Source organism: Aphidius gifuensis, linkage group LG4, assembly GCF_014905175.1.
Source record: "Aphidius gifuensis isolate YNYX2018 linkage group LG4, ASM1490517v1, whole genome shotgun sequence".
Taxonomy (NCBI): domain Eukaryota; kingdom Metazoa; phylum Arthropoda; class Insecta; order Hymenoptera; family Braconidae; genus Aphidius; species Aphidius gifuensis.
This window is the reverse complement of record NC_057791.1, coordinates 8855530-8874293: the sequence shown is the minus strand read 5'-3', so window position 1 is coordinate 8874293 and position 18764 is coordinate 8855530. Positions and strand designations below refer to the sequence as shown.

Here is an 18764-nt window from a genome sequence, read left to right as displayed (position 1 = left end):
ACCATGTAAATATCTCAATTTGCCAGAGATTCATATTTAGACACACTGTAAATAAGTAAGGAAACCCCTGTAAAAATTACGAATTTTTCACATTGTGCCAACGTAAATAAAACCAAAGGCTTTGTATTTTCTATACAAAAACCAAATAATAATTACCAGGCATGTCACTTCGATCCCAACTGTCGTGGTTACCCTGTAAATTTCACAAAAAAATTCTCTCCGTGCAGCTTTCATGAAGATATTTTTTTTTTACGCCCATATACAGACGAAAAACTATAGATAAGATATTTTGAGGACGTTTTGATATATATAAATTGAAGTTTTAGTGAACTCAATTTTTCAGCAATAGTAAATGTTCAATTAAAGTAGAGGAGTTATAAGAGTTCTGGCACACTTAATATTCATGGGCGGGTGGGTGGTGCGTGAGGGTGGTTGAGGGAGGTTGAGGGAGAAAGTAGTGAAAGGCAGAAGACGCGCCGCCATTTTTTTTTTTAATAATAAAAAAAGTGTTTAGAGGGAGATTTGAAGGGTGGACGTTCAAAGTGAAAGTCCAGCACGCTATCCCCAGAACCACAGCAGCAACTTGTGATGGAAATGGGTGAGGTGAGTGATACTTTGTTTTAAAAAATGGTTTGTTGGAAAATGGAATTAATTTTTTTTAATTTATTGTTTATAATATTATTTTATTATATCATTTCTAAATAAAAATTATTTTAAAACCAAGTAGAGCGGGAGAGATTTTTTTAATAGTGGGAGTAATTTTAGAAGAGGAAGAACTTGCTTTAAAATTAATATTGTAGAAAAATATTATTAGTTAGATTTTCTACATCTTAGAGTGTACATCATTTATCAAAAAAAAAAAAAATGTCTGCATTTATCGATTTCCAAGGTTTTCAAGAAGATCAAGGTTTATTCGTGTTAAAAGAGCTGGCTATTCAACCATTGAGCTCTAAACTTAAACGAATAGTTAAAATATTCAAACCACCTTGTGAAAGAACTCAATTAAGTGATAAATTCAATAAAATTATACCTAAATGTGAATCAACCTATCATGGTATGTGTTGGGAATTTGGTAGTGAAGAATATAGCGAAATCGCAAATATTATTGATCAAGAAATTGAAAAATTTTCATACTTATTCGTAAAAGGTGAAGATAAAAAAAAGTGGTTAGCTTTTGTTATACGCAATAATCCAAAAACAATTTTCAACTTAAATGCACACAGAGAAGGATATGTTAACAGTTAACATATCCTGTTTAATGTTAACATATGCCATGTTAAAATGGGTGGTGGCTGATATGTTTACATCAAAGATATATATATTAACATTAAACATACGTATCTTAATAGTTAATATGCGTATGTTAACTATTAAGATATCTGTCATTGACACAATTTGAAGGTTAGGCTGATAGTTGAAGACATTTACGTATGTAAATATGAAAATTGAATGTAAAATTAAGAATGAATTTACAAAAAAACTAAATTTAAATAAATTTATGACAACACGAGTACATATTATATTATATTACAATTAGAATAGTATCACAATATAATGTCAAAAAAAAAGATGACAAGAAGTAGACTGGCGCATCAAAATATTTGGCCGCGTAAAGATACGTATGTTAACTATAAACATGCGTATGTTAACAGTTAAGATATCTATGTTTATTGTTAATATATATATCTTAACATTAAACTTTTGTATGTTTAATGTAAACATATTGGTATGTTAACTGTTAACTTATCCTTCTCTGAGTGTGAGCTAGGATGTCCAGATATAAAAATATTAGAAGAAGAACATCCAGCTATACGACATTCACAGATGCATTTACACTGTGAGTCTTATAAATGCTCTCTAGAAAACGTTGAGCGGATAAAGTCATGGTATATTAAGACTTTTACAACAAAAGCCAATATGAAAAAATCAATAATACATTTTTGTGGTGTGGATAATATTGCGGATTTAGCTCAAGCTGAAATTAGAAAACTTCCGATAATGGCAATTATCAAATTTGGTTCTCACCAAATAGATGAAATTTGGGATAAATTATCTGAAAAACAAAAGAAAAATCCAACAATTTTAGGATTAAGAAAATGCACTCAAGTAGAAGGAGGCTCTTCTGGGCGAATTCCGGGAATTTGGTTCCCCCTCCTTTCCCCTCGTGTGTGTTGTGCAAGGGCCCGCATAGGATGCATGGGGTAAAAATAAAATAGCAAGGGTGCGAGTGAGAGGTATGTGTGTGAGAGAGAGGTATGTGTGTGAATGTATATAGTATAGGATGAATGAATAAGGGCGCGTAGTAAAAATGCATGGGTGACGTCACGGGGCAACGGTGAAGTACATATAGAGCATAGGCCAAGCGTAGTATAGAAATAGAATAAGAATAGAGCATAGGTAAGCGTAGTATAGGCATAGAATAAGGAAATCGTACAGGTAGATAGTTTTTTTAGCATAGAGTTTTCAGTTGTTTTTTTTAGTATAGTTTTTTGGGTTAGTATTTTTAGTATAGAATTTTCAGTAGAGTTTTTTTCGTATAGTTTTTTTTTTGCTTTAGTTTGGAAATACAGGTGTTTAGTTTTATAGTAGGAAAAAAGAATAGAGTTTCAAGAAAACATAAATAAAAGTAGTTTTTTTAGTATAGAATTTTCAGTAGAGTTTTTTTCGTATAGTTTTTTTTGCTTTAGTTTGGAAATACAGGTGTTTAGTTTTATAGTAGGAAAAAAGAATAGAGTTTCAAGAAAACATAAATAAAAGTAGTTTTTTTAATATAGTTTTTCTGTTTAGTTTTTTTAGTATAGTTTTTTCGGGGTTAGTTTTGAAATACATGTGTTTAGTTTTATAGTAGGGAAAAAGAATAGAGTTTCAAGAAAACATAGATAAAAGTAGTTTTTTTAATATAGTTTTTAGTTTCGTATTCAAATCGTATAAGGGTAGAATAGAAAAAATCATCCCGCTGTTAATTTAGTTTACGAACGACATAAATTTTTCTGAAGTTTAAAATGTTGCTTTTGTTATTTTATTTTTACGACTTGCATGTTTTTCAGATTTCCATACCGAGGGTTAATTTTTTTTCGATAGACTTTTTCTAAATGTTCCTGCTGTTTATTATCTAATTTTACGAGCGACTTGCGATGGGTATTTACAGATTTTTGTACGTGGAAAAGAGTCATAAAAACAGTGGGTTATTTTTTTGTATTTAAGTAGGTTTTACCGACAAATTTCTAAAAATTTTAAGATACACCTGTTATTTTTTTTTTTTGATTTTCTGATTTTCTATTGGCAACATCTTAGCAAAAATGGACCAATTAGAAATGATAAGTATTTATGATGGTGGGAAAATGGGCCTGACTAAAATTATTTTGACTATCATCCCTGAAAATTTTCACGACAAGTGTCAGTTGTGTTTTCCGGGTCCACTCAGTCACATCTTAACTAAAATAAAAAATGAAACGCGCACTTGAAACAAACGAAGTTGAGTTTAGTTGTAAAAAAAAAAAAGTAGGAGATATCCATGATAAAAAATGGATACATGAAATTTATAAATATCCTGAACTGTTGAGTGAGCTGAAAAATTTAAAGTGTACTGTGATTGCCCGCGGCGATTGGATCCCGGGATTTTTTAAAAAATTTCCTAAAAAAGATAGGGAACTCCATGATTTTATTCGATATAAATTACTCGGTAACCCGACAGATATAGAAGATATAGAAAAATATCCAGAGTTAGAAATACAGTTCAAAAAGATTATACAACGAGTTCATGATAAAAGTGAAAAAAGTGTTATACATAAAAAAAGTTCTATACAGTGTGAAGATGTGGTAAAGGATTTTGAGAAGGCTGATGAGGATGATATGATGTTTTTAGGTAAATAAATTTTCAATGATACTTTTTTCTCAACTAATAAATAAAATAAATTTTTAATACTTTTTTTAACAAATAAATTTTCAATAAAAAAAATTTTTTTAATACTTTTTTCAAGAAATAAATTTTCCATAAATAAATTTTTAATACTTTTTTTTTAACATATAAATTTTTCAATAAATAAATTTTCAATATTTTTATTGACAAATAAATTTTCAATAAATAAATTTTTAATACTTTTTTAACAAATAAATAAATAAATTTTCTCTTTTTTTTTTTAAAGACATTGAAATACCGAGTGACGAAGTTATGATATACAATGAAATCACAGTTGATGACCCAGTGATCGAAAATGAAATACCGAGTGACGAGGTTATGATATACAATGAAATCACAGTTGATGACCCGGTGGTCGAAAATGAAATACCGACTGGCGAAGTTATGATATACAATGAAATCACAGTTGACGAGACTGTACAGGCAAATAATAATGAAACACCTGTAGATGGCCCAGGGGTCGAAAATGAAATACCCGTAGATGTTGAAAAAAATGACATGGCTAACACAGACCGAAAATATGAAACAGCGGCGGAACTGTTTGCCAATGCAGAGTTGGAGATAAAAGAAAATGAACCAGTTGATGAGGAGTTGGATAAGTTTTTAGGAGGTGAAATATTTTTTGTTCATAATATTTTAACGCGTTATAAAATAATAATAATAATGATAATAATTTTATGTTACAGATCTAGTACAAAATGCTCTTGAAGCAAATGGTCTTGGAGAAAAAATATATTCAGAAATTAAAAAACTAGCAATTACGTCGGTGAAAATATTACCACCAACTAAACGAATTACAATGAATTCTAAAAAAATAACAGCCGTAGATGATGATGAAGGTAAATATTTTTAGTAAAAATAATAATAATAATAATAATAATAATAATAATAATAATAAAATATATTTTTTATTACAGAACGCAGTAAAGATGGCAATACTGAAAAAGAGGATCCAGTATTACCTATTCGATCCGGGAAACACGGCAAAAAAATAATAGCCGTAGATGATGATGAAGGTAAATATTTTATAAATAAATAAATGAAATTTTAAAATATAAAAAAAAAAAATGATAATATTAATCATATATATTTTTTGTATTGTAGATGACGTGGTTATATTAAGCCAATCGTCAACGTCTTCGTCATCATCATCGTCATCGGGGTCATCGTCATCGTCATCGTCATCGGGACCACCCCCGATTATGAACGAAAATAATGTTGCTGAGAAGTATGATAAAAAAAATAAATATCGGGCTGAAGCAGGGTCTTCAAAGCCAAAAAATGATTCTGTAGATATTACAGATTTCTGCGTTGACTGCGAGGGTTATCAATGCCCAAATAAAGCAGCAACGCCATATCGTCAATTTTGTAAAGGCTGTCATGAAAAATGGCAGATGGGTGAACAACCACATATCCCACAACCATCACCAATACCCAATCCAATTTTTGAAAAACGACAACAACTTGTAGATGATAAAATAAAATGTTTACAAAACCAAATCCATGAGCTCGAAGAATCACTAAACAAAACTAAATGTGATCTCTGCTGGGGAAAACCAATTGTAAATGAATTTGGTCATTGTGAAGGCTGTGCCCAATTAATAGATAATAATAATAATAATAAAAATAAATAAATAAATAAATAAATTGTTTTTATGTCTTTTTTACAGGTATTATTGTATAGAAAAAATAAATAAATAAATAATGAAAAAATAAATAAATAAATAAATTGTTTGTATGTCTTTTTTTACAGGTATTATTGTATCGCAAAAAAAAAAAAAATTAATAAATAAATAAATAAATAAAAATTTTGTATACCTTTTTCCTTTTGTCTTCTTTTTACAGATATATTTGTTATTGTTAAAAACTTTTCAGGTTACCCATCATATTTTTTGTTTTCTTTTTACAGCTATCAAATATAATTTTGTTTAGAAAAAAAAAAAAAAATTCGTTATTTCTTTTGTTATATTTTTTCACACTAGAGGGCCAGAAAAATTTTCAATTTTGTCGGGTAAAATATTTTACGAAACAGGTGAATTTAGAAAAAAAAAAAATCAGTTTTGCGGTGACCACTGTAGTGTGAAGATCTTTTTTTCAAGTTGTTGCTAAAAAATGGAGCGTGTTTTAGATGATGAAGTTGGAGTTGATAACAGTGCAGAGTGTGAGTTTTTTATTGATACTCTACTCGATGGTAGTTTAACGAACAATATTATAGATCCACGGGTACAACAAGAGCATTTGGATCAGCATTTACGTTATTGCCACAGAATCTGAAGTTTTACAACAACAACCTCTTTTGGATGATGTTGAAGTTGATGATAATTTTATCGATATGGGTATAATAAATCGAATCATGCAATCGCCATTACAACAACATCATTTAAGTGAAATTTTACAAACAGGTGGTGGTAGTGATAATAATTTTCAGCGTATAGATATTGTTGATGAAACACAGACATTTGTGGCAAAATATAATTTAAATAAACATTTAATAAATTTTAAAGTGAAAGAAATACCGGAAAATACTGTAGTTGAAACATGGATTGAAGAAGCATTTGCAGAAGTATACAAGCTGATCAGAAATTATTCAAATAATGCGCGTGATCGAGTTATTCTCAGTTTCAAAACCCTTTCTATGAACTCTGAGGCGCATACTCACTTGACACCTGCCAATAATTTTACATTTGAACGGTTATGGGAGATTGTAAGTAGCATTTGTCAAAGTAATGATCCAGTGCAAGCCAACGATCTATTTACTATTGACTTGGTTGTATTAAAATCAACGACTGGTGGTAGTGTCCCGCACCAAGTGGTACAAAAGGCTCGTGGTGCTCTGGAACTGAACCACGATAATCTATATTTATGTTTGCCACGTTCTATTGTAACGTGTTTATCAATAAGAAAAAAGAAAAGAACTATAGTTGCTGGTAAAAGCGGGGTCTCGAACTTTGTCAAAAAGCTAACATTAGTGTGCCCCCTGGCGGGTGTGGGATCAATGAAATAATTTTATTTCAAAATTATTTAGTTACTGAATCTGCCGCATTAGTTATCTGGAATTTCGATATTAATGATAGTCATACAATTTTTTTTGATGGTAAAAAAACTTTACTCAATCGTGGTGTTTCGCGTGAAAATATGAAAATTTTGAATATTGTGTATTATCCTGATGACAAACATTTCGCGCCTATAAAATATATGCATGTATTTATGGCTACAAATATAAAATTCTGGTGTGATTGGTGTCGTATCGGGTTTACAAAAAATGAATATCATAAACAATGTTGGACAAAATGTGACAAGTGCTTAAATTTCCCGGCATGTAAAATCAATAACAGTAATGATGATGATTTTAAAAAATGTTTGATATGTAATCGAGTATTTTATAGTGAACAGTGTTATGAAAAACATTTACGACCAGACTCGTATTCAAAAAATTTTTCAGTTTGTAATCGAATTAAAAAATGTAATATTTGTCGTAAAGTCTACGTCCGTGACAGTGAACATTTGTGTGGTTATTATTATTGTGCACCCTGTCAAGACCATAAACAACCAAACCACCTGTGTTATATGAAGCCACGGCCGATAAAGCAGAGTGCCCGTAAAGAAAAAAAAGTTAATGGATTTTTATTTTTTGATTTTGAAACACGGTCTGAGCTGAGATCATATAAAAATAATAAACAATTAAAAATGCATATCGTCAATTATTTTTGTGCGCAAATAGTGTGTGAAATTTGTTCGGAGTCAGACGGTACAGAAAATTGTCATTGTAGTGAGACGCACGAATTTATCAGGGTGATGATGCCATGGAAAAATTTGTTGATTTAGTTTTAAAGTCAAAATCAAGATACTCAAAATTAATTTGTATAGCTCATAATGGCGGTGGCTATGATGCTCAATTTGTCTTACGTGAAATAATCAAGAGAGTACCAATAACAAATATTCAAACAATTGTTAAAGGAACTAGACTTACATTAATATCTTTCGATAACGTCAAATTTATAGACTCGCTGAATTATTTTTTCATGCCATTAAGTGCGTTACCAAAAGCTTTTGGAATCAAAGAATTGACTAAGGGTTTTTTTCCTTTTTTCTTCAATAAACCAGAAAATCAAAATTATATTGGCCCTTTGCCACCTAAAGAAGACTTTGGTGTGCGCGCGCTGACTATTGAAAAACAACAAGAATTTGATAAATGGTATAATGAACGACTTCAGGGCCCGCCATTTGATTTTAAACGAGAAATGGCGATGTATTGTAAATCTGATGTAGAATTACTTAAGAAGGCGTGTATTACATATAGAAAATTAATGATGCAAGTAGGGAATGTTTGCCCATTCACCGAAGCTTTAACTGCTGCATCGACTAGTTTATTAATTTATCGTAGAAATTATTTAAAAGAGAATGAGGTAGCACTGATTCCCAAGAATGGATATAGGTTAGGTGACATGCAATCTACCATAGCTATACAATGGCTACTATGGCTTGAACATTCTCAAGGGATAAAATAATTCATGCTGGTAGAGGGCGTGAGCGTAGAGTAGGTCCCTATCTGGTCGATGGCATTTCAGAAGATGGCAAAACCATATACTCTTTTTAGGTTGTTACTATCATGGTTGTGATTGTTTTGAATTGATCAAAGATGTGGATGCAGATTTAGGGATAATACAACGCTTAGAACGAGGCGCGAGAATACTGAGTACATAAATGCATATTTTAAAAAAGGTTATGAATTGATTATTATTTGGGAATGTGATTTTAAAAAAATGTGTCAAAACAACGTAGATTTGAAGAATTTCTTGAAAACAATTGATAATAATTTTTATAAAGAAGCAATATTGCCTCGTGATGCTTTATTTGGTGGGCGAACTGAAAATTTTGTGTCTCACATACTGTTACTGGTTCTGAAAAGATATACTACGTGGACGTCACATCACTCCTTCGGTATTGAAGAAAAATATTTACCCGCTAGGCCACCCTAAAGTTTTTGTTCTGGATGATATACGTAAGCTTTGTCCAGATAATAACATAAGTAATGTGATAGGATTGATTAAATGTCGAGTTTTGCCACCCCCCGATTTATATATACTAGTATTACCGATGGGATGTCATAAAAAATTTTTTTTTCCAATTTTTAACGCATGTACATCAACTTTAAATCAAGAAAATTGTACTCATAATGAATCAGAACGAGCACTTATTGGTACTTGGGTATCTGAAGAGTTGAAAGTAGCGGTTGAGAAAGGGTATAAAATTTTACAAATAAAGAAATATGGCATTGGGATAAAACAACTCAATATGACCCGAAAACTAGAACTGGTGGTCTATTTACAGGTTATATAAATAAATTTTTAAAATAAAACAAGAAGCTAGTGGTTGGCCTGTAGAGTGCGTTGATGACGCATCAAAACAAGCATACATAGATAATTATAGTAAAGTAGAGGGAATTGATTTAGATCCTACGAAAATTGAAAAAAATCCTGGTTTACGTCAAGTTAGTAAAAATAACTTGAATTCGCTTTGGGGTAGGCTAGCAATGGATAATATTTCGGATATGTACAGTATTATTCAAAATATTCAAGATTTTAATAAAATTATTGAAAATGCCAATATTAAAGTTTCTTGCATAACTATTATCGATGATGATACACTATTTGTCAATTGGAAATATGTTGAAAGTTGTGATAGAACTGATAGCTCAACTAATCCAGTTCTAGGCGCATTCACGACTGCGCATGCGCGCTTAGAATTATACAAATATCTTGATAAAGTTCAGTCACGAGTATTGTATGTTGATACTGACTCTATAGTTTTATTTCTGAGAATGAAAATGATAAACTTCCATTAGGTAATTATTTAGGTGATCTCACTGATGAGCTTGATGGTGGTTACATAGAAACTTTTATTTCTGGGGGCCCTAAATTTTATAGTTATATTGCTGAAAAACCTGATGGTACAATAAGTAAAGTATGTAAATTAAAAGGTGTGCGCCTTGACGTTAATGCTCAAAAATTAGTCAATTATGATAGTATTAAGACTTTAACTGATGGTGAAAACGACAAAATTATTGTAACTTGTGACTCAATACGTAGAACTAAAGAACATGATGTACATACAATATCAGAATCGAAAATTGTACGTGTTACCGGACCGAAACGGAAATTTACGGCTAACATGAATAATACATTACCGTATGGTTATAATACTATGTATAATAGCGGTAAAAAAAGACATGGGGGCTTAACTACTGAGTATAATACTAGCCTGTATAATACCAGTAAAAAAAGACCTAGGGACTTAACGACTGAGTATAATACATGTAATAATACTGTAAATAAACGTGCTAAATATGTTATATGAATAAATCTTGAATAAAAAAATGAATTGTTTAATGTTTTTATTGAATATACACCCACACCAAATTTTTTTTCAGTTATCATCATGGCTTGGCAAATGACACATCCATTTAAAATTATTATTTCAGGACCGTCAGGGGCTGGTAAAAGTGTTTGGACTAAACGTTTCTTAAAAGAATTATCGGGATTATGTGATACTGAATTTGACCGTATTATTCTATATTACGCCGAATGGCAACCTGTGTATACTGAATATAAAAATGTTGAATTTCAAGAAGGGTTACCAGACATGAAAGATTTTAATGATATTAAAAAAAAAAAGTTAATCATAATGGATGATTTAATGCGTGAAAGTAGTAGTGGTTCATCTGTATTAGATATATTTACCAAGGGTTCACATCACCGTAATTTAAGTGTATTATTATTATCACAAAATTTATTCCATGGGGGAAAATTTTATAGGGAAATTTCTTTGAATACAAATTATATTGTTGTTTTCAAAAATCCTCGTGACAAAGCTCAAATTTCTCATCTTGCTAGACAAATATCCCCATTGAATACAAAATTTATTCAAGAAGCTTATTTAGATGCTACATCAGCGCCACATGGTTACTTATTAATTGATTTGAATCAGTCAACACCTGAAAACATTCGTATTAGGACTATTTTTCTAGTGACCCTGTAAATTATGTGTATGTCCCAAAACAAGTACGTGATATAAATAATAGTGATCCATCTTTAAATTTACCAGTTGTACATCTATAATGTCTGACAACACACCAAAGCGGGTGCCTTTGAGAATACCATTTGATCGGAAAAATACAATATTATTAACATCACTTGTTCATGCTAATCCAAAACAGCGTCGAGCAATACTTCAACACAGTGATTCTAAATTTATTCATTGTATTTGTGAAATCATTTTGAATTATTTGAAAGGGGTTTTACCAATAAAAGATAAGGAAAAAAGGAAGCTAAAAAAATATAAGAAAATTTTGAGACAATTAATTTCAAAAATAAGTTGGGCATCTAAAAAGAAAATTATCATAAAGCATTGTATTGGTATTTTAGCCTTATTAATTACGCCTATAATAAATCTTTTATTTAAAAATTTGGCGTAAAATATGGAGCATACACGTAAGATGGCCCTCGTACCTCACGATTCTATAAATAAACTCAAGTCGCTTGAAAATGAAAATCATGCATTAACAAGTATCCAAACACCGGGGGATCCAACATCACGGCTTGATAAAGAACTTACAAAAATTTTAAATTCTTCTAAAAATGATGCTGAAAAATGGAGTGAATATCGTGAGTTATTTAGGCGATTTTTATTTTTTAATAGTGATGGTGACAGACCACATACAAAATTAACATATAAAGATATCGATGATACTACAGAGGATTCATCGTACCCTGTCGAGAATATAATAAAAGTGTTCCTCCGCGATATCAGCAAAAGCTAAGGCATTAATTGATCATATTAACACTGCGGATATAGATAAGCGTTTCAAATGGGATAAATCTGGACACATAAGTATAAACAACAATAAAATACCCAATACAAATATTGTTGATTTATTGAATGATGCTTTACGTTATCGTAAAAGTCATAATGCTGTTGGTCAAGAAGAATTTGCAAAGTTTCTCCGTGGTATAAATACTCCACGTAATTTTGTAGGTAATGACAATTTCTGGAAGTCACCTATCATTTCAGAAGATGAAGATGATGAAGAGACAATATTGTTTTCAACGCCATTAGCCGACCGCCCAAATCACAGAGTTAGTAAAAGACTTGAGCCGCAATTTCCGGATGGTGAGCAACCAACTACTAGTGGTGAACCTGAAGTATCATGGCAAAGACTAAGCCCCGAAAAGAAAAAGTCAAAAAAGACCTCATAAATACTAATAGAAAAATATAAAAAATAATACACCCATTGCAAATATTTATTATGATTTATCAAATCCTGTTGCTTATACTGGTGCACGTAATATTGTAGCAAAATATCCAGATTTAAGCGATAAAATAAAAGAGTATTTAAATTCACAAGACGCGTATACATTACACAAACCTGTCAAACGTAAATTTCCGCGTTTACATTATAATGTATCAGGCATCGATTCTGTTTGGGAAGCTGATTTAGCAGATTTGCAAAGTATAAAATCAGAAAATAATGGTATAACTTTTTACTTGTTGTTATTGATGTATTTAGTAAATTTTTATGGATTGAACCATTAAAAAATAAAACCGGTCCTGAAGTATGTTCAGGAATTGAACGTATATTTAGAAAGAGCAATGGCCGTATGCCTGTTTTTTTACAGACCGATTCTGGAAGTGAGTTTAAAAACAAAATTATCCAAAAGATGTTAAGCGATGCTAATATTTATTTTCGAGTGGCAAGAAATCCTGACATAAAAGCATCAATTGTAGAACGCGTAATACGTACAATAAAAGAACGTATTTGGCGTTATTTTACACATAAAAGAACACATAAATATATAGATATATTACAACAAATTGTCGATGGGTACAATAATTCTATTCATACATCGATTAAAATGACACCAGCTGCAGTGACGATAAATAATTTGGAAATCGTTAGAAAAAATAGAAAGTCGTTATGATGATGAAAAAATAGTTGATCGATTTAAATATAAAGTAAATGACCGTGTGCGCATCAGTACAGCGAAAGGTGAATTCAGAAAGGATATACCCCTTCATGGTCTCAGGAAATATTTAAAATAACGAAAGCTACATCACGTCAAGGCAAACCAATTTATGAGTTAGCCGATTTAGCTGGTGAAGTTATTGATGGTATGTTTTATGAGGTTGAATTGTCTCCAGTCAACAAAAACATTGAAGAAAGTGTATTTAAAATCGAAAAATTCTAAAAACACGTGGTAAAGGCAAGCGAAAAGAATATTTTGTACACTGGCTGGATTGGCCATCGAAATTTGATAGCTGGATTCCTGCAAGTAATCTACAATGAATAATGACAGAAATTTTTACCTCACACTTGTTAGTAACAAAAGTACTGAATTTTATCCTAATAATAATGCATCAGAATTTAGTATACAACTACCACGTGAAATCAATTTGGAGGGCGAGTGGGTTGTTGGTCTCTGTGATATAAATATACCTATCGGTTTTTTACATGTCTACCCTCAAGAAGGTTGTATAGGTGTTGATGTAACACAGTCGGGGGGTATTACGATATTTTTACCTCATGGCGTTTATCAAAATACTGAGGCAATAATTAATGCCTTGAATGGAGATAAAATACTGAATCAACATTTTGAATTCAAATTTAATTCCCAAACACGCTTTACCAGTATAAAAAAAATTTGTGGTGAAACCTGTGCTTCACATTCAATAACACTAACAAAAAAATTGTCAGATATTCTAGGCTTTAATTACATAGAGTGTGGATTATTATTTTCCAAAAAAATTGTTATACGTCTTAGTGAAAAACCAGCCAGTTTGTTGAGAGCATTGCCAAACTTATTGTATGTTTATTGTGATATTTGTTCACCATATATTATAAGTGATAAAATAAACAAATTTTAAGAATTGTACCTTTTGATAGTAATGAATATAAGTATGGTGGGAATTATAATGTGAATTTCCAGCCTTATTATTTACCAGTAATTCAACAGACTTTTCAAACAATATCATGTATTATAAAAGATTCTAATGACCACATAGTCTTATTTGGGGATGACCCTTTGACCATGACGGTTCATTTTCAAAAAATTGATTAATTATGTCAATGTATTTAAAGTATTATGACAATCAAGTCGGTGGTGGTGTAACAACTCATCAACGTCAATACATTACTTATAATCAGCGAGGAAACGGTGTTGGAGGTTTTCTCAAGGGATTGTATAGAACAGTATATCCTATATTACAAAGAGTAGCTAAACCTGTTGGTGAAGAGTTGTGGCAGGCTGGAGTTAGTGTATTGGATGATGTACTAACCCATAAATCTGATTTTAAAAAATCATTAGAGACACGATTAAAAGAATCTGGTCACCGACTCAAACGTAAAGCAGTAGATAATTTAGAAACATTGTGGAATAACCGTGGGGGTGGTAGCAGTAGTCATAAGAAAAAGCGCCGTCGAAAAAATATTCAAAAAGGCTCTGGTATTAATAAACAAAAGGGTGTGATGAAGAAAAAACGTAATCAGAAAGGTAGTGGTCGTCCACGCGTCAAGAAGCAAAAATCTCGTTCTAGAGTCCAGAAAGGTGGTGGTAAAAAAAAGAGGAAAAATATAAAGAAAAATAATAAAAGAAAAAGATCAATAAAAAAGAAAAATAAACGTAACGTGTACGATATTTTTTCTTAAATAACCATGTCTTTTTTACATAATAATTCGTGTGAGTGTACAAAGTCGGAGCTTGACTTATTTACAATACCTCCAACACAAACAACGATCGAAGATTCTACGTGGGCTTATTACAATCCTATTAGTTCAATGAGTGATGATTCGCAAATCGAATTTCATGTACCTGGAACAAGTGAGGAATATATAGACTTACCACATACACTGTTAAAAATTCGTGCTAAGATTGTGGATAAAAATGGGGCAGTAGCACCGGCAACTGACGCTGTAGGCCCAGTTAATTTAACACTCCACAGTCTCTTTCAAAAAGTTGATGTATTATTCAATCAAAAATTAGTATCAGCTTCAAATAGCACATATCCTTACAGAGCATACATTGAAACAATTCTTAATTATGGATATGATGCAACAAATAGTCATCTTCAACTAGCGTTATGGTATCCTGACACTCCTGGACGTATGAATACAAATAGTGTTGTTGCTGCAGATGCAAAAAATGAAGGCTTAGTTGCCAGATGTGTTCATACAAATGCCGGAAAACAATTTGAGATGATTGGGCATTTACATGTTGATGTATTTAACCAGGAAAAATTTTTATTGAACGGGATTGAAATGAAAATTAATCTCACACGGTCAAAACAAGAATTTTGTTTAATGGATGCCTCAAACGACAAGGATTATAAAATACAAATATTAGAAGCGTCATTGATTGTACGCCGAGTCAAGCTAAATCCTCATATTATGATTGCTCATGCAAAAGCCTTAGCGAAAACGACAGCTAAATATCCCCTTACTAGAGTGGAGGTCAAGAGTTTTTTACTCACCGCAGGAATCCTTGGAAATTGTCTCGACAATATTATTATTGGTACTTTGCCTAAGCGAGTTGTTATTGGATTTGTTGATAACCGGGGCTTCAATGGTAATAGGCTCTATAATCCATTCTACTTCCAACACTTTAATATAAATTTTCTATGTCTCTACGTCGATGGTAAACAAATACCTGGAAAACCGTTGCAGCCTACATTTTCCAATAATATATTTGATGCTGAGGCATACCATACACTTTTTTCTGGTACTGGTATTCATTTTGGAGACCATGGCATGCAAATAGATAGAGATAGCTATAGAAAAGGTTATACGTTATTTGCTTTTGACTTAACACCAGATCTTTCCGCACATAGTGCTGGTCATTGGAACTTAATTAAGAGTGGTAGCCTGCGTATTGAAGTACGCTTCAGTGAAGCTTTGGCGCAAGTCGTTAATTGTCTTGTTTATGCCGAATATGATAATATTATCGAAATAGACTCCAGCCGTCAAGTTATAATGGATTATAGTAATTAAATATAAAGAAGAGTGAAAATAAAAATATATATTAGTCTAAGCAGCGCAGGATAGCGTGATTCATCTCATGGATACTCAACAGCTAGCTAGAGCTTTACCGTATACAGATATCTCTGTTGGTGGAATTTATCCTGTAGACAAACTTCCTTTTGTCTGGCCAAAGCCGTGTGCAATAATTGCAAATACAGACAATCATAACCAGCCAGGATCTCATTGGGTCGCATTATTTATCGATCATTTTGGCTATGGAATATACTTCGATAGTTTTGGACAAAGACCTACCGATCCACGCTTCAGCTATGTCCTTAGAAGGAACACTGTCTGTTACGAGTATAATAATAAAAGGCTTCAAGATTTTTCGTCTAATGTGTGTGGTTGCTATTGCATTGTTGCTCTACATTGGTTTTCCAATGGCGGAAATCTTTCGAGTTTCCAACGCCTGTTTGGCGACGATACTAAACTCAACGACAATACTATAATGACAATGTATAAAAAACTGATTCAAAAATTTAAAAATAAGCGTTTCCATTTTCTCCGAGGTAGTGGTGCAACTGTACAACATTCTTATTGTAAATTTCGTTGAATAAATAAATAAATAAATAAAATAAATAAAATTGTTTTTTGTTTGAATTATTCCCTCTCCTTAATTTTAAAAAATATATATAAAGAGAATTTTAAAATTGATGTTTAGTTTAAAAAAATGGCTTCATCAACAAGCATGGTGATGGCAGAACACATCGAAAAACGTACTTGGTTTGAACGTGGTGAAAGATTATTGTATCGTGTAGAATCCAATCGCCGTGAAAGTTTTGAAACATGGCCGTTAGCTCATCTTTTAGATATTTTTGAATTGGCTTCTGCTGGATTCTATTATACCGGAGTTGGTAACTTTGTATGTTGTTTTGAATGTGGAGTTAAAATTAACGATTGGACTTTGGGTGATAATCCTTGGCTTGAACATCATCGAAACAAACCAAGCTGTAGATTTGTACGCCGAATACCATGTGGAAATGTCCCTGTGGGCATCCACCCTGACACCGTGGCTGTACCTACTTTCTACCCTTATCGGAAAAATATTTCTCCTGTAATTTCACCGTCATTCCGTTATTCATATTATTCAGCGGCGGTATCAAGACTTGAACATCGAGAATTTTTAAGTCTTTTTGATTATGTACCACCACCGTACCCTGATCCACACCCTGAGATTGATGTTAAAACTGCCAAGGTTCGACAATACTTGACTTATGACGTACGCCTGAAATCATATGGATATTGGCCTAGGCACATGAGCCAGACAAAAGAAAAGCTAGCTGAGGCCGGATTTTTCTACACTGGTATTGGTGACTACGTTCAGTGTTATCACTGTGGTAATGGTATAAAAGATTGGCTCCCAAATGAAGATCCATGGGAAGAACATGCACGTTATTTTAAAGAATGTTATTTTGTACGTGTTATCAAAGGACAAGAATTTATTGATCATTTTAAAATACCTCAAACCGATGATCAACCATCAGACGATGAGGAAGCAGAAAGTTTGACAATCGAATCGAACTCAATAGTCATTATGAGAAATATACCTACGGATTACCACAGTATAGATGAAGATATTGAATTCAAATGTAAAATTTGTTTTGAAAAAAATTTAGGTATATTATTTTTACCATGTAGACATTTTGTTTCTTGTGGAAATTGTTCAACTGATTTAAAAAAATGTGTTATATGTAGAGCAGATATTGAAAAAGTTGTACGACCAATTATTTCATAAATATAAAAATAAAAATAATTTTTTAAACAAATATAACCTGTCTTGTAAATTATTTTACCTATTCATATACCCATGTTGTAAATTAATCGACTTAGTCAATCACAAGCCGTGATTCAGTCAATACCATGGCGTTTACAGCATTTTTGATTTTTTCTGTAGTTGTGAAGATAATTGAATCGAGAATACAAACACCGGGTTTGTATTATGATCATATCGAAAACGTGCGTCTAACGAGTAATAGTCTGCAACTTACAACGTATATCGATGTTGACGATCTTCTCAATTTTTTACCGAATATTTTACCTTTGCGTTACTTTGATGCTGATTTGGGCGGGGGAGGTAATTATACTAAAGAAGACCCAGGATTGGCTGGTCTACATAAAATATGTCAAAAGTATGAAGCAGATAAAATTGTAGAAAATAATTGTGACTTTGTATCACGACGCCTTCCTTTTTTGGAGCAGCAACGAAAAAAAATCGCAATGTATACAGAACAAATTAATTCATTATTTCATAAAGACGTTATAAAAACAAAACGTAATGAACCGATCTACCCTCTCGTGGGTGCAATATCAAGCTCTTTATTTGGGATTCTGAATAAAGACGATGCCAAGATGATTAACGAAGAAATCAATAAATTAAAACGTGATAATAAAAAAACAATTTCTGTTTTAAATAATACAACCCATCTATTACAAACAGAGCTACATACAGTGCAGACTCGATTAAAAAACAATGACGGACTTATCAATTATTTTCGTGCACAAATGGAAGAATTTAGTGTTGGATGGAAAAGTAAGGATACACTTTTATGGAAAGTTCACTTTGAAACTATGGTAAACCTCGGTCGTACCTGGCTTCAGAATATAGAGCTGAGTTATGATGAATATATTAATTCCTTAGAACTCGTAATTCAAATCGACTATTTTGCTAGACTCGGATTAATCCACCCTCGAATAATGTCTAGTAAGAAAATTGAAGATTCTTTGCGTCTTTTTTTACAAAATAATAATAATCAGTATGTACTACCATTATCAATA

At 31.8% G+C, this 18764-nt stretch overlaps 1 protein-coding gene across 1 annotated transcript; it reads left to right on the top strand.

Annotated features, from left to right (window-relative positions):
- The first annotated feature begins 16659 nt into the window (after positions 1-16659).
- On the top strand, positions 16660-17889 carry LOC122853825 (death-associated inhibitor of apoptosis 1-like). Its single transcript, XM_044154243.1, has 3 exons — positions 16660-17491; positions 17606-17703; positions 17884-17889. The coding sequence occupies exons 1-3, from the start codon at positions 16660-16662 to the stop codon at positions 17887-17889; spliced, it is 936 nt and encodes a 311-aa protein (XP_044010178.1).
- Positions 17890-18764: the final 875 nt, after the last annotated feature.